This window comes from Aphelocoma coerulescens, chromosome 5, assembly GCF_041296385.1.
Source record: "Aphelocoma coerulescens isolate FSJ_1873_10779 chromosome 5, UR_Acoe_1.0, whole genome shotgun sequence".
NCBI lineage: Eukaryota > Metazoa > Chordata > Aves > Passeriformes > Corvidae > Aphelocoma > Aphelocoma coerulescens.
Genome location: NC_091019.1, coordinates 28,310,017 through 28,332,359, shown reverse-complemented (window position 1 = coordinate 28,332,359; position 22,343 = coordinate 28,310,017). Strand labels below are relative to the sequence as shown.

At 56.1% G+C, this 22,343-nt stretch overlaps 1 protein-coding gene across 2 annotated transcripts in view; it reads left to right on the top strand.

The window, feature by feature from the left end:
* Positions 1–1,485: 1,485 nt before the first annotated feature.
* The window catches only part of DGKZ (diacylglycerol kinase zeta), a 46,210-nt gene continuing 25,352 nt past the window's right edge, over positions 1,486–22,343 (top strand). The window contains exon 1 of one of the 2 annotated variants that reach the window (XM_069017319.1): positions 1,486–1,723. In XM_069017319.1, coding sequence (XP_068873420.1) covers positions 1,530–1,723 — 194 coding nt within the window. In that variant the 5' untranslated portion in view covers positions 1,486–1,529. Of the gene's footprint in view, positions 1,724–13,552; positions 21,894–22,343 lie in introns of those variants that run through there. The other variant, XM_069017318.1, reaches the window with a different exon arrangement.

Sequence of the window (22,343 nt, the reverse complement as noted above, 5' to 3'; positions counted from 1 at the left end):
TCAAAGAACCACCCAGCAAGGGAGGTGCGGCTCCTCGGCGCGCAGCCCAGCGTGCCAGGACGTGCTCCTGCTTGCTGAGGGTGCGCACGAGGCTTCACTGGAGCAGAGCCGGCAGAGGAGATGGCCAGCGCCGTGGGAAGAAGGCCGCACAGCCGGCTGTGATGACAGCCGCCCTCACACTTCCAGGAAGTGCAGAGAGAGGAACCAGGTGGAGGGTGCAAACAAAGCCGGGGCCCCGGCCGGGCGGCGGAGCGCTGCCAGGGACCTGCCCTCGGGATGACTCCGGAAAGCGGCCACCGGGGGAGGAAGAGCGAGAGTGAACCCCGGGCTGGCTGAGCGCATCAGCTCATGCTGCGGCAGATGTGGCGGCATCGCTCCTGGGACGTTCCCCAGAGCCCTCCGGGGGACGTAGATATAAGGTATCCACCGAGCTGGGCTCTGCCGCCTTCCTCGTACTGTTGGGGGGCTAAGGTGCCGTGGCGAGTGCTGACAGCCCGTGCTTTGTGGGCTGGGGGAAGGCTTCCCGTGCTCGCCCAGCGCCTCGCCAGCAATCCCATCCTCTTCTCTTAGTGCCTGGGCTTGCGCAGCACAACCTCCCAGCCAGGATGTCACAGGGCCGCCCGGGCGCTTTCGACGCCAAGCCTGTGAGCACAGCGGGCCAGCCGGGCTTTGCCTGGGCTGTCGATTTCTGGGAAGCAGCAAGGTGTGTCCCCATCGCCACCAGGCCTCCTGGAAACGGCTGGTACTCAAGGTTGCCAGTGGGACCTGCCCCAGGGTGTTAAGGGTCGGCAGGAGCACCATGCAGCGGGCAGCCAGGGCCCTACCCTCGCAGTCCCCGCAGCCCCGGCTTTCAGCCTGGCTCCGCGCCCTTGGAAAGCGGGGAAGCTGCCGTTGCGGCCGGCACATTTTCCATGCAAAGGAGGGCTGGGAGAGCTGCTCCTTGCCTGGACTGGCAGCCATGGCCGGCAGGCCTGCCCCTGCCGCTGCGCCAGCGGCCGCTGGGCCAGGGTGTCGCTGGACTCAGGGAGAAGCGGGGCAGGCGCTCGCCGGGCTTGGTAAGAGCCTCAGGGCTGGGTAAGAGCCTCAGGGCTGGCCTCGGCGACAAGGCCGGCAGTGGTTCCCGGTCCCCGGAGAGGGCGGTGGCGGTGGGGCTGTTGGCTCCGTCCCCTCCGTCCGGCGGTGAACAATGGGAGGCGGAGGCAGGGGGAGGCTCCGCTTCTGCCGCCGAGCCTCTTCCGAGCGCGGGGCGGCGGCGCGGCTGACACGCGGCTTCCTGAGGCGGCGGCGCCGGGCGCGGGGCCACGGGACAGGCTCCGCCGCCAGCCCCGCTCCCCAGTCTCGGCAGGCGGCGCTGGCGGCGCGGCCGCCGGTCCCACCGGTGAGCGGCTGAACTTCCTGCCCGCGGCCCCGGTGGGGCGGGGGAACCCGGGCCGGCCGCGCCCCCCGCCCGCCCCCGGTGCCCTCCCCCGGTGCCCTCCCCTGGTTCGGAACCCCGGTGGCGGCGGCGCTGCCGAGCCTTGAGCTCGGCCATGCAGGCGGCTCGGCCCCCGCCGTCCGGCGGCTCGCCCTCCGCTGCCGCCGCCTCCTCCGACACCGCCGCCGCCGCCACAGCCGACTCCTCCGGGGCGTCAGGTGGCGCCGAGCCCGAGTGGGGGCCGCCGCCTCCGCTGGGCCGCCGCCACAGCAACAAGCGCTTCACTGGCCTCAAGCTCTTCGGGCGCAGGTGAGCACCCGGCGGGGCGGGCGGCGGGACGGTGGGTCCCGCCGGGCGGGCGAGCTCCGTGTGGTGCCTGTGCCGCCGACCCGGCACCTGGCGGCGGAGCGGGGCCGGAGGGAGCTAGGCTCCCGGGCAAGGGCTGGCTGTAGGCGGCTGGAGCATCCGGAACGGAGGCGGCGGAGCACCGGCTTCCGAGGAGCCTCCCGCCGCCGGGCCGTCGGCAGCCGCCTCACCAGGCCCGGTCGAGGGGCTGACCCCGGCTGAGCGCAGCCGCAGGGGGATGCGGGACACGGTGTGGGGATGGAGCGGGGAGTTTGTTTTTCCCTCCTTTCGAGCTCTTGGCACGAGCGGTGGGAAGCTGGGGAGCATTGCCCTCGCTGCGCGCTGTCCTCCCCGTGGAGTCGGAGCCTCGTCTCCGGGGGATTCGCTTCCACCCGCCTAGAACTGCCTGTCTCCATCCCCGCACGCCCGTCCCGTGCTTTGCCTGCGACACTGGCAGTCCTGCCGCGCCGGGGGATGGCTGTGCTCGCTGGGATCCCGGCTTCGCATGCATCCTTTCCAGAGCTAGCCGGGCTCCTTGTGCCTCCCTCAGCCTCTCTGTTGGCCTCGTGGGGATTTGGACCGTGTAAGCGAAGTACCTCGAAGTACCAGAGCCTGGTACCTCTGCCATCCGGAGGTCTTTGAAAATATTGAATAACTGAGGTCTGAAGGAACCTCTGGAGATCGCCTGGTCCACACTGCTGTCTCAAAGCAGAGTTGAATTTGATCGGGCTACTGATGTTGAGTTTTGAGTGTTGCCAGGGTGTAGAGAACACAGCTTCCATGGACACTCGCTCTCGTGCTTCAGCTCCTCGTTTTTTTTTTTTCCTCTAATAACTATTCAATTTCCCTTGTTGCAGCCTGTGCCTGGTCTCTCTCAGGTTGTCACTGTGCACGTCTGGGCAGCATCTGACCCAATTTTCTCTGTACCTTCCCATCAGGTTCCTGAGGATGGTAATAATGTTCCCCCTCAAACTTTTCTGCAGGTTAAACTGCCCCCATTATCTCATCCTCTCCTTGTACTTGATTACTCTTGCCCCAGCTGTGTTGGTGGCCCTGTGACAAACTTGCTACATCTCATGAGTATTTTTGGCATATGGGAGCAATTGAAGCAGGATGCAGTGCCACCAGGGTGGTATCACACGTGCTGAATGGAGGGGAAAGGCCCCAGTTTCAACCTCCACAGCCAAGCCGGAACTGGGAGTGGATGGCTTGCAAGGTCACTCCACCACAGTGGTGTTCTCTGCTCTGGTTTCAGAGCTGTCGGCAGTGGCTGCCTTGAGCTCCTGGCAGTCCCTGGCCTGCTCCCAATACTGTGTGGCATCTCTCTCTGACTCCTGGGGCTTCAGGCTGTTGTTACTGCAATGTAGATGAGAGCCAAGGGGAAGTTCTCCAAGTGTGAATAACCTTTGGCAGCGTGGACACATGGGGAGAGGCAAAGTGGGATGGGCAGGAAGAGCTGGAGGAGGCCAGCAGGCCTGCCAGGATAACTGGAAATGCCCATTAGGTTGTTTGGTGTATGGATACTTCTCTCACCCTTGTGCTGCTGATGTAGGGACCCAGTTCCCTCTGGCTCAGGATGATGAATGCAGCACCCTGAGCTGCACGGTAGTGAGGAGAGATTCCACAGACCTCTGAAATTGAAGGGGCTCCCACACACACCAGTGGGAGGCAGACTCGATGGGAAGTCATGCAGGATAATTAGCTGCATGCCACCGAATTCATGCCCACCTGAGCGTTGGAGCAGGGGATGGCATGAAGTTTCTTCACCTCCTCTGAGGGAATTATGAGGGAAGGCTGTGCTACGCTTCCTTTTGTCAAGAAGTACAGCCAGCCCCTACCCCCCAAATGCTTTACAACAGCCATCAGTGAGGAAATTTGCACCCTCTTCTATTCTGAGATTTACCCAGAGCATATGTGTCTGGGAAACAGGTCTAGAGGAAGATAAGGTAATCAGGAGGAATTTGCTCACTGGCAGCAGTGAGTCTCTGGAGAGCCTTGGCTTCAAGGAGAGGGGTCTCCTGAGGTGGACACCCTGTGCTGGACTCCACCTGCAGCAACACTGGGAGGCATGGCCAGGGGAGGCAGGGGTCTGCAAAATGGAAAGAGAGCCTGTCTTGTCCCCAGGGCAGGTGAGCCCTCAGGGGATTTGAAGCAACAGAAAGGTGAGCCTCTAAGCTCTGGCCTCTGGTGGTACGTTAGTCCCGTGTTTTGCAAGCAGGCTTATTTCTGTACCTTATAATTGCTGTACAGGAGGGTGGAGCAATTGGCTCTAGAGCCGACAGAGACAAGTGCACAATACATGCATCCGGGCCATGGATGGGTAATTCTTTTAATTGGGCTGATAAAGAGATTGGGGTTGATCAGATAAGAGGTAGTTAGGATTAAATTGCCTTTCTAGGTGCCCTGTTTCTTGTGCTATAAGTGAACTGCACAGTTTACCCTTTCCAGGGATGAACTGGGGAAGGAGTGTAAGTGCTGGGGACAGTGCCTGTTTCTTGCTCGCCCCCGTGCCAGTGAGCTGGGATGCTGAAATGGATCTTGCCTGTGAGCTTCAGAGCTTCTGTAACAAATCCCATTTCGAAGGAAGTATGTGTAATAGCTGGTGCGATAGCATAAGCAGGGACCATAGGCATCAGTGGTGCAGATGGTAGTCCAGCAGAGAGCATGGGACTAAGTTTTTGTCTGGGACCCTTTGGCAGGTCTTGTGCTGAAGCCTGCACGTGAGCCTGGGGGTGCCTGCCACTGCCCCAGGAAAGGTCTGTGGGTGGCAAAGCCTGTGGGTAAACGGCACTCAAGAAACTGAGCCAAGCACCCGCCTACGTCTTTCTGGGACGTCACTTGTCACTGTCTTTCTTGCAGCTTGATGCTTGCACCCATGTGAAAGCTGAGAACGATGTGCTACTGGGACGGCAGCCCAGCCTTCCCCATCCCTGCTGTGTGGGGGGTGCCCTCGAACCTGGGGCCCTTGGGCCCACTTTCCCCTGTGCGGGTGCAGTAGAGGGGCTGTGCAGTGGGGTAAGCCCCAAGTGCCCTGGGGGAAGACCAGATGGTAGTGAGGAGCCTGAAGTTTGTGCTCTGCAGGCTGGCAGACTGAGAGCAGTGCTTCCCTCGGGACAAGCTTTTTCACAAGGCACCTTGCTGCCAGCTAGCTGTTGAGCAATCATCTTCCTACTTCTCCTCTATGCATGTCGATTTTGTATGCCTCTAGCTCTGAAACCCTCCAGCCTCTGCTCCCCATCCTGCTCAGAGGTGATGGGTAGCTTTAGCTGGGCCTGGGCCAGTGTCACCTGTGGGGATCCCCAGCTGTCCCCTGCAATGACACTTGGGCTTGTTTGCAGGGCAGATGGGATGTGCCGAGAGAGTTGTTTCTGCTGCTGTGTTTGCTCTGTGATCTCTTCTCAGGGCCTGACCTCCTGTGGGGCTGCTCAGGGACTTTTTATCTTGATGGGGGAAAAATAAAGCACTGGGCACACTGAGCAGCCGTACCTGTTGGCAGCCAATGCAGCCTTGCAGCAGAGCCAGGCTGGGGCAGCTGCCAGCTCAGAGTGGGGCTGTGGGATAGGACAGGGAAAGATCAGAGCATAGGGGGTCTGACTGCTTCCAGAGGCTGAGGTCCTCCATGGTGTGGACCCTACCTGCCACCTGCCTTGTCTCTCCAGTCGCAGGCACTCTCTGGCAGCTCTCCTATGCTCCCAAGATCAGAGCAGGGGCTGCCACAGTGACATGTACCTGCACCAGAGAAGGTGTCAGGACCTTTAATTATAGCATCATAGAATGGTTTAGGTTGGAAGATCATCCAGTTCCAATCCCCCCACCATGGGCAGGGACACGTTCCACTAATCTTCTTAAGAGCTGGAGCATCCTTTCCAGGAAACCCTGTAATCTCTTCAAGGGGCTGAAAGTAGGGAGGAAGACGGACCTGCAAGCGGGGAGAGTTTGAGAGCTGTTTAATTGTGTGAGTCCTCTTGGGGACTAAGGAGATGCTCGTAAGGGGAGACGAGCCCTCTGCAATGGGCGCAATGCTCTCACGAAAGGCAACCTGAGCTCTGGCAGGTGGTGGGAGACACAGTGTAGGATTTCCTTCACTCATCATTGTGCAATGCCTGGGGAGCAGACAGTCTCCCCAGAGACTTGGCAAAGCCTCTAAATTTAACTTGCAGCTCTGCTCTTGGTGAAGCTGTTTTCTTTTTTCCAGGTGACTCTGTGAGCTGAATCTTCTGAGTTATCTCTCAGCCATGCATTCGCTTGCTTGCTGGTTATTTTAAACCAGTGCTGACTTTGAGATACTGAGTTCCAGAGTAGAGTGAGGGCTGTAGGCTGACTTGTTGACCCTTGGGTCCACAAAGAATCTATTTTGGAAGAGATGGGGGACTGGCAGTAGGTGAATGGCTTCTGCTGGAGACTTTTGGAGGTAGAGAGTCTGGTGGAGATCTGACTTGGGAACACGGGCTAGATGTGGAAATAGGGGAAACCTGTTCTGCTAGTTCTTGAGTTGGCACCAGGCGCTGGGGATAATAAGTGGCTCTGTCTTTGCAATCCTGAGTTCAAGAGCTTTCCCTGGGCCAGCTCTCCAGTAATAGAAAAGTAATACTCGGTGTTTCTGTTGCAACTTGCAGACCCAGCAGCAGCTGCAGTCTGTCTTTAGGGGCTGGGAGGCTTTCTTCTTCTCCCCATCAGGATGCCAGGTGGAGGATGAAGCTCTGCCAAGGCAAGCAGTGAGGCTGCGCTGGCCAGGCCGGTGCCCAGCAGAGATGGAGTCCTGTCCACACTGGACATATGTTAGACCCAGTGCTGTTCTCTTCCTGCCTGCAGTTTAGGGGTTGATGCCTTAGGGTGCTAATTTTGTAGTTAACTGTGAGCTCTGCCCCCAGGGAAAGCTCTTCCTCATTGTGCCAGGATGAGGAGCTGAGAAGATCTCCTTCCCACTCCATGCTGTCCCAGACAGTAGGAGTTAATGGGCCTCCTTTCTCAGCCCTGCCTGCCAGGCAGGTTGTGCTGTCTGGGTTAGGCTGTCAGTTCCAGTTTCTACCTGTGACCATTGCTCCCATGCCCAGAAATAGCCTGGCTGAGCTTTGCCCATCTAACAGCTGTCAGCTCTTCCCAGTGGATCAGGGCCTGGGGAAATGAGCTGAGCACGCCCCTTCTCAGAGAAGCCCTGCCCAGCTGTGAGAACTGGAGACCTCTCTCTGGGGGGCTGCAGGATGCTGCCCAAGCTGTGGGTGCAGGGTGGTAGATACATGGCACTGATGGGAAAGGCCCACTCTGGGAGCAGACAGAGGTCTGGCTGGAGGTAGTCCCACCCTTTGGCTGCTGCCCTGTCCTCCATGTGCCCTGTGTTGGCGGGAGATTCCTTTAGCGTGTCTCATGGGCTGTTGCTGCCCCCCTGGCATTACTGCAGGCTGCCAGCTTGTGGCAGGCTCTAGTCCCAGCCCCACGTGGGGGCACCCAGCCAGAGTGTGAAAATCTCACCCAGCACCAACAGTCAAGAGCTAAGTGTTTGCCCTTTCCCCAGCTCCACTCACCCTATCTCCCTTTCCCTGCTTGCCAGCAGCATCTCATTTCTTTTTGGGGCTGGAGCAACCTCAGCTCCAGCATGTGCTATGGCTTTGAAGAAAGTCATGTGTCCCAGCTGGCTGGCCCAGGAAGTCAGGGCAATTAACATAGAGCCTTCTTGCAGAAGGTTTTCCCCTTGTTTTGGTGCAGCTTGGCTTCCACAGGAAACGTGTGTGCAGAACAGCCTGTCCCTCGCTTGCTGTTGTCAGCCCAGGTGTGGATCCAGAGAGGAGGGGTACTCCTTACTGCCTGCTCCCCCTGGCTGTGGAGAGTCCCACTTCCACTCTAGGGCAGGACTCCCCAACGGGACAAGGATAGAGAATCATGGGGCAGAAGTACCTAAGATGGCTTGGAGCCTCCTCCTGAGCTCCCAGCCTCTGGGCATGGCCTGTAGCCATCCAAGAGAGAAAGCAGGGAGCCATGCAGATGGCCTCTGTGTGAAAGTTCCCACTTGGACAGCTTACCTGTACATCGTCCTGCCTTGCCACCCTGGCTCTGGCCAGGAGCCTCTCAGATCCAGGGCTAAGCCTCTTACTGCCCAAGTTTGAGGTCACCACACAAGGGGACATGGTGTGGGGCACTCTGGCACCTGGCGCATGGCAGCTGCTGCTGCTGAAATGTGCCGGGGGGTGGGGTGGGTGGGTGTTTTCTGCAGAGATTTTGCACCCATGTGAGGCTGGCAGATGGCAGGATTAAGAGGCTACAGGGCTCCTGTCCTCTGAGAGCAGCCGAGATGCGTGGAAGGAGGTATCCTGCTCTCCAGTACAGCTCCTGGCAGGGTTGTAGGTCGGCATGGGGCCAGGAAATGTTCGGGCAGAGGCTGGTACTGAGGATCCCCCCCCGGGCTCGAACAACGTTGCCCGCCCACAAGTTTTCTTGTGGTTTGAATGAGTGAGGTGAATGAAGCAGATGTGGTGGGGGTGAGTGTCAGAGGGGTCCCAAGAATGACACTTCCCATCTACACTGGTCACCAAGAGCTTTGCTACCCATCCCCTGGCTGGTGGTAGTTGGGGGTCCTAAGGGTTGGTGCCCATGCACAGGGGCCAGAGGGTTGGGAGCAGGTGAACTGCTCTGCCCAAACAATGCTCCTCCATGCAAGGCTTGGAGAGTGCCTTCATGATTTATTTGAAATTCAAATCCATGCCTGGACCCAGCGGTTGAGGTGAAGGAAGGCAGCCAGGAACCAGGCCAGCACAGGGAAGGAGGAAGGGAAGCAGGGCTCTCTCTCTGTGCCAGCCTGGCCCTGCTCCCTGAGTTGTGTGCCCTCTTGCAGATGGCTGGGTTGGGCTGGAGGTGACTCTGAACTGGGCTGGGTTACTATCCCAGATGAAGGAGAGTGATGCTTGATGTTTGCTGACTGGCTCTTAAGGGAAAAACAGCACTGCTGACTCCAGCTTCACAGGCACGTTTCCTGCATTGACCTCCATGGCTGACAGCATGGGTGGTGGCATGGATGCCACTGGAGCCCCTGGGATCTGCAAGTGCCAAGGCAAGGGGAGAGCATGTGTGGTGGAGAGATGGCACTGGGGCAGCAAAACTGGGGCAGGGGAGGATGGTGCTGTGTGCTGAGCAGCCAGGCATGTCCATGGCTTGCTGACCACTCTCTTTGTGTCCATAGACTGCACCTGCCCAACAAAGGTGTCTTCCCTTGTCTCCAGGGCAGCCAGCCCGGCCGATGGGGATCCAGGAGGATAAAGCACCGGCCAGTGGTGTATAAGTATGTTGTATTTTTATTGGCTTGCACAGGCTGTGCGGTCCCAGCAGCTGCTGCAACATTTCTTTTCAAGAGCTCTCCTCCCTCCCACCCACGTCTCACCCCGCTTCACCTTCTTGTGTCTGTACTAACCAAGGCCACCAAAAGCTGGGCTGCTTGCCTCATGCCAGTGTCACTGACTTTGTTGTAGAGGGCAGTTTGCTGCTGGACTTTGATCAACTAACATGGCAGCTTCTGTTTTGCTGGAGTTTGGATTGAAGGTCAATTGAGCTCTTCTTCCTCTATGTCCTAGCCATTGTGGGCATAAGAACCTAGATCTGGTGCATGCTGAGTGCTTGGAAGACCTAAGGTGAGAGCACTGAGGGTGGTTTAGCCAAATGACTAAACTAAATAATAATAAGTAATAAAATTTAGCTGAAGCAGTCTGAAGTTCAGTAAGGCTGTGATTGCCAGAAATGGTGGAAAAACAGGGCCTGGGAAATAATCACCATTGCTGGGACGTAGTTGCTGTGTGGGAGCCAGTTCCTGGGCTAGCCAATACCTCACTCATGAGTGTTCCCGAGGAGATATGGAGGCAGGCTATGGGATAAGTCCCAAGTTCCATTCCCAGGCTCCCTATGCCTTGGTCTTTGCAGAGCAGCACATCAGCCTGGTCAGGATGTGGCTGCACATGTGTGAGTGCTGCAGTGGAAGACCCTTACTGCTCTTCCTGGCTTCTGCTATACAGTTTCTCTGCGTGGCATCCTGGGCCTTTCTGAGTTTGCCACTCAGTCTCTTGTTTGTCTGATGTTGTAGACACAAAAGTCTTGTGTCTCAGGGAGTCCTGTCGTTGGAGGTGTTGGAAGCAAGAGGCAGTGTGGCCAGTTAGTGATCTGCAAAGGGGAGGGGGATGGGTTTTGGAGAGGTCCAAAGAGCCGTGGGTTGAACACCAGAGGGCACGGTCGCTCTTCGTGCAGACCTCTGGTGCTCTGCTGTGCAACTCCAGCCCTTTCCCTGCAGCTGACTTCAGCTGGGTGTTGTGACATGTCCCTTTTGCAGGGTTGCTGGCCTTGACTCATCACTCCTGGTTTTTCTTTCCTCTCTTCTGCAAGGAAGGGATTGGCAAAGCATTCGCATAGAGCTTTTTTTATGCTGCTGTGGCTGAAGTGGCTGGTGAGCTTGATGGCTTAAACTGGTCGGCTGCTGCTGTGGGCTGGCTGATGCTCGGAGGCAAGCCTCCAGCCAAGGCAGCTGTCAGCCAGCTCCCCACTGCATGGGCTTGTGTGTCCTGGTAGCACTCAGAGCCTCACGATGGCACCCACTCAACTTCTGCACCTGGAGCCTGGGTCACTCTTCCCACACCACAGGTCTCTGGAGCACCCAGTGTCTCTCTGAGGGCATGGGAGGAGGAGCAGAGAAACTCGGGAAGCAGAGCAAGGCAGCCCTGTGTTACTCATCTGTGCTAAAGTGCTAGTCCATTACAGGAAGGGGGACAGTGGTCTGCTCTCTACACAGGCATTGCTTCTTCCCCTCTCTGAAGGATGATGGGAGAAAAAAGCCAATCAGTGATGCTGGCAGATGTGGGGACATTAAGATGAAAGAAGAAAAGGATAAGAGCAGGTATGCTGAGGGCATTTAAAACAAAAAGGGTGGAGGAGAAAAAATCCCAGCTTTTCCTCCTGCCCTCCCATTTGTTGCAGGGGGACAAGCTGACATTCACCAGAGCCAAAAAATTATAGATTTAGCATTGTTAAAAGGAGTTACTTGAATTTTGATGTGAGGTGCGGGACTTAGACACTTGCTGCCACAAGGTGAAAAAGTGAAACCAAAGGTTAGACATGATATCAGTAACAGGGTCACAGTTAAACCAACAAATGCCACTCGTGTGGCAAGTCAGCATGTGCTTTGCTTAGTCACAGGGTCATGATGAAGGCTTGGGAGGTGTCTTTCCTGTCCCAGGCTTTGTGGTGTAGAGAGATCACTGGGGACTGGGTTTCTCAGGGATGCTGAACAGTTCTCCCCCTTGCAGACACCTGCAGGGGCTGCCACTTGTGGTGTGGTTTCAGGTGCGTGGGACCAGGATCTCCTCACATGGAAAGTCTTGCTCAGGGCTGCGTGGGCCTGGGGAGCTTCTTGGTCTGAAGCAGTGGTTTCTGCTTGAACACAGCAGACTGAAACCTATGACAGCAGCACAGGGAGCCAATGGTCTCCATCACAACCTATTCACCTGTCTGCATGTTAACAGGCTGAGGGCTTACTAAGTTGTGGGGGAAGGAGGAGAATGGCAGCAAGGTTTGCATGGCTGATCTTGAGGAGAGGGATCTTAGGCTTCCTGTTCCCACTGCCTCCAGGGACTTGGAGAATTAGTGATCTGGTCTCTTGGTGGTCACATTGACTTGGAAGGGATTTTGGGGGCTACCATGGTCACCCCTTCAGGCTGTTTCCATTTGTAAGTCTAGGTCCTGCCAGCCCAGGAGGGAAATAGGATTGTGGTGACTGTGAGGAGCAGCAAGTGGTATCAGCAGGAGTCTCTGCTATGCATAGATCATGGGGGACAGGGAGAACAGGGTGGGCATGGGGCACTTGAACCCTCTCTGGAAGTGTTCAAGGCCAGGTTGGATGGGACTCTGAGCAACCTGGTCTAGTGGAAGGTGTTCCTGGCTATGGCAGTGGGGTTGCAACGAGATGCCCTTTAAAATCTCTTGCAATCCAAATCATTCTGTGATTCTATGCTAAGCTTCCTTGGCTGGAGATGGGGCTGGGGAGGAACCGCACATATCTCTTACCAGGCTTCTTTGCTCTGAATGATTGACTAGTTGTAGCACATTTTTAATTTTCTCTTTGATAAAACATCCTGCCAGTCCCAGTAAGTGAGTCTTAACAATGATCGCCTTGGGCCTGTTCCTAGAGGCCCTTCTGCAGCTGGCAGCATGGCTGCCCTGAGGCTGCAACAATGCTGGGACCTGCTTGACTGCTAGTGGCAGCTGGCTCTTTCCCAGCAGTGGGAATTTCGAAGGATGTGTAGATACCATATGTAAGGAAGGGGGCAGAACCCTCCACCCTTCCTCAGCTGCCAGTTTTGAGGGGGGAGAGGACTGATGGGGGTGAGTACCTCCTGCCTGCCGTGGGTATCTCCAGCTCCCTTTCCTTGCTGGTGTTGTGAGAAAAGGGCTGAATGCAATCCTCAGCAGCTTTGGCAATGGCCAGGTTCGCTCATGTGTCCTTCCCACTGCTCTCTCCCACTGCTTCACAAAGGCCACTTGCTCCTCCTGCCGTGATGGAGATGGCAGCAATGGTGGTAGGTCAGCCTTTGGGCCTGGCTACCGTCTGGTGAATGGTTTCCTGTGAACTGATTTCAAGACACCCATCGGGGCAGGCAGCTGGCCGCCTTCGCCACACTGGCTGCAGCCTCTGCGACATTTTGTTATGGTTGTGTTACTGTAGTCCCGCTCCAGGCCCCGAGGAGCACTGGCCACGGTCCAAATGCACGCACATTCCTACACACAGAGGAGAAGAGCTCCCTGTCTAATTTTAGCCGTGACATGTCGACAAGGGGAAGGGGCAGGCAGGAGGGGGCAGGGTGTGAAAGGACGAGGTCTCAGCTGCCGCCACTCGCACTGACTCACTCACTACGGCCTTTGTGTGGCTATCGGCTCTCATCGCCCGGGTGAATGACCGAAATAACAATAGCTGGTGACGCATCCTGGAGTCAGCTGGCCTTTGGCGTGACCTTCCCTCCCCTTGCTGCAAAGACCAAAGCCGAGATGGGTTTTGTGGCCCCAAAAGGGAGATGGGTTGTGTTTGGCTGGGAGCAGATCCCTAGAGACAGCTGGGGGACCCGGATAGTAGTGAAGCATGACGGGGAAGTCCCCAGCCTGGCTATGAGAGGTCTCATGTGGGGTTTTCACGACGAGGGAACACAAAAAGCTCCTGAGACATCTGTGGAGCCTACCTGGACCAAAGACTAACTCAGAAGCAAGTTACCTCCTGTGCATGAAGACAGGCTCTCCGTGGCAGGCAGCTTGACTCTCATCAGCCATGCAAACCCCTTTATCCAGGTTCCAAGAAGGCAGGAAAGAATCGCTGCTTTGGTGGGTTCCTTCCCATGTCCTCCTGCTGCCACTGCCAGGGAAGCTGTGCCATCCCCGAGCTGCAGTGGAGCGCTTAGAGAGCAGCTGGCGCCGTGGGGACCCCTCTCTTTCTGGGCCCGCTGTGGTGCATGCGCCTGCGGCTGGGGGCGAGCCGGCCTTGGGGCTGCTCGGAGAGGAAGTGCAGTTGGTTATTTTAACGAGCGCTGTCAGGGTTTGCAGCGTGGGGAGGAGCGGAGGGAGAAGCCAAGCACTCTCTCCAAACTAGGACTTGGTAGGGGAGGGCTGGCCCGCTGCTGCGGCGCGGCCACTGCCACCCACTCGGCACCTGCAAGGACCCCTGCGCTGCTCCGGATCAGGTCACGGGGGCTTTTTCCCACTACCTCCCCTTTCCTTATCCTGCTTGTCCCTCTCCCTCACGTTTGCTGCTTTTGTTTGTGCTGGGTGGGGGATGGGAGGGGACCTGGGGGGAGAGACAGCTCTTAGTTTGTAGGTATGGCCTTTGGTTCCAGAACACTGTGAAAGGCAGGGGGAGCAGACCCCAGAGTCATCCCCAAGACCCTCAGCTTCACTTCTGCCGAGCACTGTTTGCTGCCAGAGCCTGGAGCAAGCTGGTCCACAGCAGTCCCCAGGGCTCAGGCGAGGGGTCTGCGAAACACAGCCACCGTGGCACTTAGTGGTGCCTGGCTGTTGTGCTGTGGGGTTTCCCTGCCAGTGGTGTATTTCCAGCCACCCATTCTGCTGCTTGCATCCTGCCAGTCCATGTGGCATGGGGGTGGCAGCAGAAAATCTGCAGGTAGCAGAGGACAGGGAACCAGCCTGTGCCTTGCTAGGACCCGCAGTCCTCCGTCGCTTTGCTGTGGGATAGTTTAGGAAAGCAGGACAGATTTGCGGACTCCTGGTCTATCCTCTGGTGCTGGTGGCACTGTGATTCCCTGCTTATGCCAGGAACAGTGGGATGCCCTTCCTGATCCCTGCTGTGGGCTGGAGGGAGGCATGTGATTCCCATCTTTCCGATCAGTGCCTGTTGTGAAGTGCCTGAAGTTTTCTTGACTTTGCTTTGGGATGTGTAGAGACTTACTAGCCCTGGGAATCACTGGCTGTGTTCTCTATCTGCCACACTGCAGCTTTGTTGTTACACAAGGTTCATCACCTCCTCCCTGGGGCTGCTGCCCTGGGCAGACACTTTGTATTGCCTTGCCTGGGGCAGCGCTGTGGCTGATAATTATTTCTGCGCCGGGATTTTGCTCTTGTGTGCCAGGGGAAAACTCTGGGACTGCTCTGGGAGTTTCGATCAAACAGCTGGGCTGTGGGACTGGCCACCCTTCAAATCATGCATCCCTCCTTGTGAGGAACAGAGCTGTGCTTACTGAAGGAGGGTGTGATAATGGGAATCTGCAAAAGATTCCATGGTCTGGGCACCTAAACCACCAGGACACCCTGCTGAGGCCCCTGCTGCTTTGCTTCGTGAATGTCACTCTGGAAAGGAAGCTCAGAGAGAGAGAGAGAGAGAAGAAACTCTCCAAGTCCTTCCCAGCCTGCATCGCTGGTCCTGCTAATGGGACCAAAATAGAAACTGTGTGGCCAGCCTCTCCCCGACCCCTGCTCAGCCTCAGCCCCAGCTGATGGTGGTGGCTCACCCTCTGCGTTTCAGCCCTGGTTAATTCATGGCTCAAGGCTGTCAGTCTTGCTGTTTGGCTCCTCAGCCAAATGCAGCAACAGATTGTTTACATCAGTGCTGTCAGGTTTCTTGATTGCCAGGAGGCAGATTATTTACTGTAGTGGCATATAAACTTCATAACATTATGATGGTGGAAAGTTGTCAAGGGATATGAATGCCCAGAGTCAGCCCAGAAGGCTCCAAGGAGATGGTTTGAGTTTAAATTAAGATACAGCACTGTCTTCCATGGATTTTGGGAAGGAAATCATATTGTTGTAATGGGAACATTACTCTGAATGTTAGGGCTGGCAAACTCTTCACTTTATGAAGCCTCTGTGGAGGATCTGAGCTACTCTGGCAGTTGTGCCTTAAAACAGATCTCATGTTTGCCCTGAGAAGGTGGTGAAAAGGAGATGGCCCCACGGCATCATGCAGAGCTTGGGGTGAGGCAGGATGGATCTGCCATGAGAATGGTGTTGGGAAAATGCTAGGAACTGTATAAAAAGTCTCAGTCCCTTCTGCTCCCAGCCGCTGTTCTTCCCAGAAAACCAAATGTGAGCATTTTCTTGTGAAGGGCCAGGCATTAAGGTGGCATGGCTTTTGCCTTGCTTTGATTGAGGCATGGCCAGGCAGTGTCCTTCTACCTGGCTTTGCCACTTGGAGAAGCCTACCATGACAAACTGCCGAACTGTGGTGTTTCATTTCTTTGCCTTGCTACAGTCCTCCCCCAAGGCAGCTGCTGGTCCCTGGTGCTGGATCCATCACCCTGACTTGCTCGTTCAAAGAACGATACAGCTTAGAGGCTGTATCTCCTTCCTGTGGTGTCCCCAGCTCCTGACCAGCTGTGAGTTGTGCTCTTGCTCAGCCAGGTACAAGATGGGTACAGAGAGGCTACACTGATGTAGCTGCATGTCCCTTGTGAAACAGTGCTGTCCTGGGGCCTCCAGGTTGTCCAGCTGGAGTGCCCAGTGACACTGACAGTCTTCTGAGCAAGTTGGCAAATTTGCTTAGGTATTGCCAGGGGCACCTTGCTCTCTTGTCCATGACTAGTAGCCCTGGCAGGGGCTTCTATGCAGCACGTGCAGGGACCTCAGGGACCACAGGGCTGGGAGGAGGTCCTCTGCAGCTGCATGCATCTGACCACCAGCTGGTTTCTAAGCACTTGCCTTGCTTTCTCAGGAGCAGAGAGGTCTGAATTCATCTTGATCAGGCCCAGGGTTCACTGAGAGATAAGTGGAGGCGTGTTACCCTCTGAGTGCCCTGCTAGGATCAGAAACTGGCTTCTGCAGCCTAGAGGGGCAACCTTATGGTTGCGGCAGCAGTCCCCTCCTCTGCAGGGTGATAGTGCAACTGAGGATGTCCTTGGCCATGATTTGCCCTGGGAATACCATGCTCCTGCAGCTCAGAAGCCTGGAAATGGCCCATATAGGTGGTGGCACTTGTTGCAGTAGGTCAAATGTATGAACCCTCAAGTAGGTGAGCACAGCCCATAGCTCACCCCTCATGATGCTTTGAAAGGCTCGTGGTTTGGATGGAGCCTCCCTGCCCCTGTGCTGAAGGGAGCCCCATCTCCTTGCTCATACTGGACCCGGCGTGGGGGAGCTCCTGACTCTGTTTTATTTGCGTGATGGTAGGAGAGATGGCAGCTGGAATGGAAATTCTGAGTAGAAACAAGCTGCACAGTTTGGGAACTTGCTGATCACTGCACACCTCACTGCAACCAAAGCCTGAGGGCTGCACCACATCTTAACCAGCATTTTCCCTTCCCCATCTGGCACGGGGGCACTTTCCTCAGCAGACCTCATCTGTGCAGGTTGCTCTTTGTGTAACATCAGAGAGGCCTGGTTGGGGAGCCCCAGGGAGAGGAGAGGTCAGTGATGATGCGTGGGAAGCAGGACGGGAGAGCGGGGACAGGATCTCAGCAGGGGTGGTGTGAGGACAGCAGTGTACATGGGAAGATTGAATATCAGAGCACTGAAAGGGGGGTGTGGGATGTGCAAGCTTGTGATGGAAACAGGGGCTGAAGGCAACCAGTGGTGTGCCAACAGGGTGGGAATGAGCAGCAGCTCTCTGGACGGGCTCCTGGGCTCTTGTCCCTCAGTCCCTCCAGTGCCCTCGCAGGAAGGAGACAGGGAGGCAGAAGCCCAGGAGATCTTGCTGTCACACAGGAGGGGCTATTAATAACACTTACACTTTCCTTGTGGTTGATCTGTACAAGTCAAGTGTCCTTTCCAGGGAAAGACAGCTTGTAAACTGAAATGGGCTCCTGCTCACACTGCCAGCTCTAGTGCCACAGCAGCTCCCCAGCACCCACAGCTAGCCAGGATGCAGGAATCCAGCCAGCTGCCATCAGGACAGGTGCTCGTCATGGAACAGGGCAAAGCTCTCAGACTCATTTCCCTTGTAGTCCCGTGGCTGGAAAAAATGCTTTCCAATCGACTAATTGGAGGTTTGCTGAAAGGTCAGGAGGAGCTGATGGTATTATTATGTCCAGACTTCTCTGTGGCTCAAGGCTTGTGCATGTGCTGCCAGCAGCGTCCTGCAGTAGGGTCCTCTTGCCTCCTTTGGTGCCAGGAGAGGGGTGCCAGATTTGTCATAGTATTAAGGTAACCCGAGATCTCTCTTGCTTCTGGGCACTGGCAGGAATAGACCAGGCTGCTGGAGGGACTAAGGGAATAGCAATGAGGAGGAAGGGCCAAGAGGGTGTATGGCACAGGATCCCTCTGCCCATCACAGAGGGCCTGTTAAGTATGGTACATGAGAGTTTGCTCAAGGCTAGTGAAGCAAAGTAGAATAGTGGAGCTGAATATTCACATCCTCTTCCTGATGTGGGCAGAGGTTATGTCATGGGGGACACTGCATGTTTAGCCCTAAGAGTCAGCCTGTCTGGTTTTGGAACTACCACCACCAAATGAGGGATAGCTGCTGGATATCTGGAGAGATGTCTCCGTATCAGCTGATCCACAAGCTCTGTGGCTCACTGCAGTTACAAGATGCAAGTTTTTCCTCTTCAATCCCTGCTGTACTTTCCAAGGGTGTTTAGATCTTGCTGGGACATGTTCCTGCTTCAGCAGCATCCCTGCCCACTGAGGCCAGGCAGGGTGTGTAGGATGCTTTAAGGAGCCTGATAATAAAAAACACCCCACCTTTCAAGAGCTCTGATTGCAGATCATGAGCAGACCAGAGCTGCTGTCTCCTTCCTTATTCACAGAAGGAGATTGAAATGATAGTGTGTATCTGCTCATAAGTAGAGTTGATATCCCAGTGCATGCAGCAGTACTTCCTTTCCTTTGCACCCTGCAAATGCCAGGCTGCCTCTATTCAGCCTCCTTACCTAACTGAGCCAAGCAGTGCGGCCTGCAGAGCAGCCACAGGTGCTGGCTCCTCTCCATCTTTTCTCGGTGACAAACAATGGAGATCCCAGAAACGTGCTGGTGTTAAGCCAGGGGCTTCCAGAGTTTAGCTCCTTTCGAGCTCCTCTCTGCCTCGTGCATGGTTCCCCAGCTGCTCTGCACACAGCTCTGCTAATGCATATCAACCATGGGCAGCCCCGGCAGTTCGTCCATCTGCTCCACCAGCAGCAGCTCTCAACACCTGTGATACACCATTTGGAGCTCAGGCTGGAAGTGAGATGCAAGAGGTGGGGATATGTTCACCCAATGTATCTGAGCTGCCACATGCTGCTGTCATGGGCTGTCAGATGGCAGTCTTGTAATAACCTTCACCACTGGTGGTCGGAGCTTGCTTCCATGTGCCATTTACAGACAGCCCTGAAGATGAAGAGGTCCACAGTCAGCTAGAGCTCAAACATAAATGTCAAGCCAAGGTTGTTCTAGCAGGTTTCCTCACGAGACTGGTGCAAAAAGGAAGGAAGCTGTGTTGAGAGATCTTCCTGCCCACAGCAGCAACACAGTGAGTGGTACAGCAGCTTTGTGCTGATGGGATATCTGGGGCAGGAGGGAACAGCCATTCAGCTCATTTGAGGTGCCTTTGGTCAGTATGTCTCCCCCAGCAGCTAAAGCTGGTCAGAAAGGGTCTGTTGCAGTGTGCCACATCCTGTGTTCTTGCTTGTGTTTTTTAATATGTTTTATTTGTTTGGACAGTTTTTAATGCCTGTTGGTGATGATGCTCATTGACAGGCATCTGAGCAGGATCCAGGGTGTGCCAGGTGGCCACGAAGGCCAGCAGCATCCTGGCCTTCAGTAACAGTGTGGCCAGCAGGACTAGAAAGTGACCGTTACCCTGTACTCGGCACTGGTGAGGCCACACCTCAAGTGCTGTGTCCAGCTTTGGGCCCTCCTGTCACTGAGGTGCTGGAAGGGCATTGAGGTGCTGGAGCACGTCCAGAGGACAGTACAGCTGATGAACGGTCTACAGAACAAATCTTAGGAGGAGTGGCTGAGGAAGCTGGGGAGCCTGGAGAAAAGGAGGCTCATGCGAGACTTTATTGAGCTCTACAAGTACCTGAGAGGAGGTTGTAGCAAGGTGTGGGGTCAGTCTCTTCTCCCAGAAAACAAGTGATAGGACAAGAGGAAATGGCCCCCAATTGTGCAGGGGAAGTTTAGATTCTCTGATTCTATGCAGTTTACTGTGCATCATCCTGCAGATAAGGGGGAAAGGGGACACAAATGGAGCACTGCAGTGTTGGGAACAGGCTGGAGGCCAGGGTCATCAGCAAAATACTGATGCCCTCTGCAAAGCTGCCTGGGCCTTGGTGGATTGAACCTTCTGGTGACCAAGTACCTGCCTGCATTGCTTGCAGTGGTAGGACTTGAGAAATACTTCTGAGGAGGTGAGGCTTTGGTTTTGCTTTCAGTTCAGCCAGGCTTTAGCTGCCCTGATGCTGCTCTCTGGAGGCCATTGCCTTCCGTCCTTCCTTCCATCCCCTACCTTACTGAGTACAGGCATGGTGATAAGACTATAGAAACTGAAGAGCTGGCTTCCTTGTCTGCAAGGCTGGAAGAGACCAAACCAAGCCTTCTCTGTTCCAAAAATACAAACTCAGCTTTGTACTCGCTTATTAAAAAGGGGTACAGCCCAATGGATTGCTTGTGCTACAAGCACTATAAAAAACTCCAGTTTGTCCAGAAAATAAAACCTATGTCCCATCTTACGTGCATTTCCCAAATAAAAGGGGAAGAAGCTTCTGATAGATTTGCCTGTTTGTGTGGACCTTGGGTCATTAGAAGTTTGGGCCAGAGTGATCTCCTGAAGGTTGTCTGATACTACTGACCTGCAAGAATGTGAAAGAGCGTGGGTAGGGAGGAAGACAGAAGAAGGGGAGCAGATGTCAGTCTTAGTGGTGAGTAGCATGCCCATGCCCTCGTGGTGGGTAGGGGAGATGCCTTGCACAGCATGGAAATCATTGAGAGTGGTGGTGGCTTGTGTGTGCTTGCTGCCATGATCCAGAGTCCCCTGCCTTGGGACCAGTTGAGAAGAAGTTTGCTTCTACCAAACTGTGTGTTTTGGTGGGTTTTTTAAGTTGGCCTTGAATAAATCCTCTCTAGCCACTGAAGAGAGGTGACAGATGGAGGGTGGGAAACGAAGCGCTGTCTCTGGAGGAGGAGAGCACTGGAGCTAGCCAGACTCAGCTCCTTCCACTCAGGCCTTTGCGTGTTGAGCCGCTGCCACTGAAAGTGTTGCAGCACCTTCCACCTGTGGCCCATGGCTTTCCACAGACTGCTGCAATGTCCAGGCAGCCCGTCAAGTTTTGTGGGCTGGGCAGGGAAAGCATGAGAGCCTCTGTAAAGCTCTTTCTCCCATGAGAGGGCAGTTTTGCTTAGGACATATGGGATGGTTTTCCTAGCTCTCCTCTGCCCTGCTCCAGCCTCTTTCAGCTCTCCCAGACTGCTTCTACCAAATTTTCCTGCCCTGGTTTTACTTGCCTGGTTAATTTTCTTCTGTGGGCTTTGCAAGGGCTTAATTTCAACTTGCTACAAATTCAGTGGGACTGGTGCTTAGCCAGAGTGGTTCCTGTGGGGAAACCAGGTGGATCAGCATCAGGAGAGTGGGGGGTAGTGGGAGGTACCAGGGCTGATTGGCACCTTGGGGTGCACAGGGGCTCTGCTGATCCCACAGTGGAGAGCAGGGAACGCAGAGGGTCCTGGCCAGGTGGTGACACCAGCCCTGCCGTTGCAGCCCTCTGGGCTGAGCTGTGATACTTGTGGAGCAGTAGAGCTGTGGGGAGCAAGCCCCTGCCACACGCCTCAGGTAGCATCGCCATGTGTCCCACTCCCTGCTTCAGCCCTCTGTCCCCTGCTTCCCCCTGTCCCCTTGCCCTGACAGCCACAGTGTGGCCTGGACTCATAGGGGAGCCTACTTAATTCCTGGTCTCTGTGTTAACAGCCACCATCTGGATGCAATGGAAACCTTTTTTAGGCGGCACTTTGGGCGGAAGGGGCAGCGGCGCACCAGCGTGGTGGCTGTGCCCACGGGCAAGGCCAGGCGTCGCTCCCAGGTGGGGCTGCCCTCCACCTCACTGGCCCAGTGCCGCCGAGGCTCAGGCACCCCAGCAGCATCCGTCTCCTGCCTGGGTCTGGTCCGGCGTCCCGGCACCCGTCGCCGTTCCAGCACCACGCCGCCCTGCCTCAGCCCCAGGTTCGCCGTGCAGACGAAGCGCGGGGGCCAGGCACAAGCCATTGATGCCAAGCTGCTGGGTCCCTCTGTCCTGCTGGCCAGCCTCATTCCCACGGGAGAGATGGGGGACAGGGCTCACTGCAGTGACAGCTCCACATCTGAGTCTCCAGAGGACAGTGGTGCAGCAGCAGGAGCTGAGCAGGGCCAGCGTTGTGCTGAGGAGACGTGGCTGGCCATGCTGCCCCAGCTGCAGCCACTCCAGGCCAGGCTGCTGTCGCGGGGCCCCCGCTGCCTGCGGCGCGCTTCCTCCCACCGCCTGCCCACCGAGGTCACGCACAGCCGGGCTGCCTACGGCCTGCCAGGCCGCTACCGCCGCCTCAGCCAGCGCCGGCGCTCCAGCGATGCCCCTCAACCTGGGCTGCTCCCTCCTGGACACCCACAGCTGCTGGCCCAGTGCTGTGCAGGAGTGGCTGGAACCAGGTGCCCCCCTGCCACCCTCGTCAAGGGTTTGGGACCAGAGCACACTTGCCGCACCGCCCCGGACAGCTGGAGCCCCCGGCTGCTGTATGTATGGCAGCAGTGTGCAAGCAGGCAATGCCATGGGGAGGGGAGAGGTGGGGTGCAGACCCAGGTTTGGTGGGGAAGGAGGGAAGAGACAGCGCCATTGGCCCTGGCTGCCATCAGTGTCTTGCAGTGCTGCTGGCGTACCTTGAGCATCTTCCACTCAGGCCAGCACTGCCACTGATGCTCTTGGTGCAGCCCCTGGGGCTTGTGAGTGTCCTCTCCTGCCAGGCTGGGGCCAGAGGAAGGTGGTAGGCCTGGTTGCTGGCTGGAGATGCACACTTTCTTCTGCTGGCTGGATTTCCCACTCCTTTCCTCCACCCTGGCACATCTGGGAGAAGCTCACTAGCCCCAAAAAAACAGCTTCTTTTATTCTGGCTGGTTGTACTGGTTCCTGAAAATAGGCCAAGTTCTGAGGTGCCTTGGTGTGGGAGAGATGCAGGGAGACTGTGG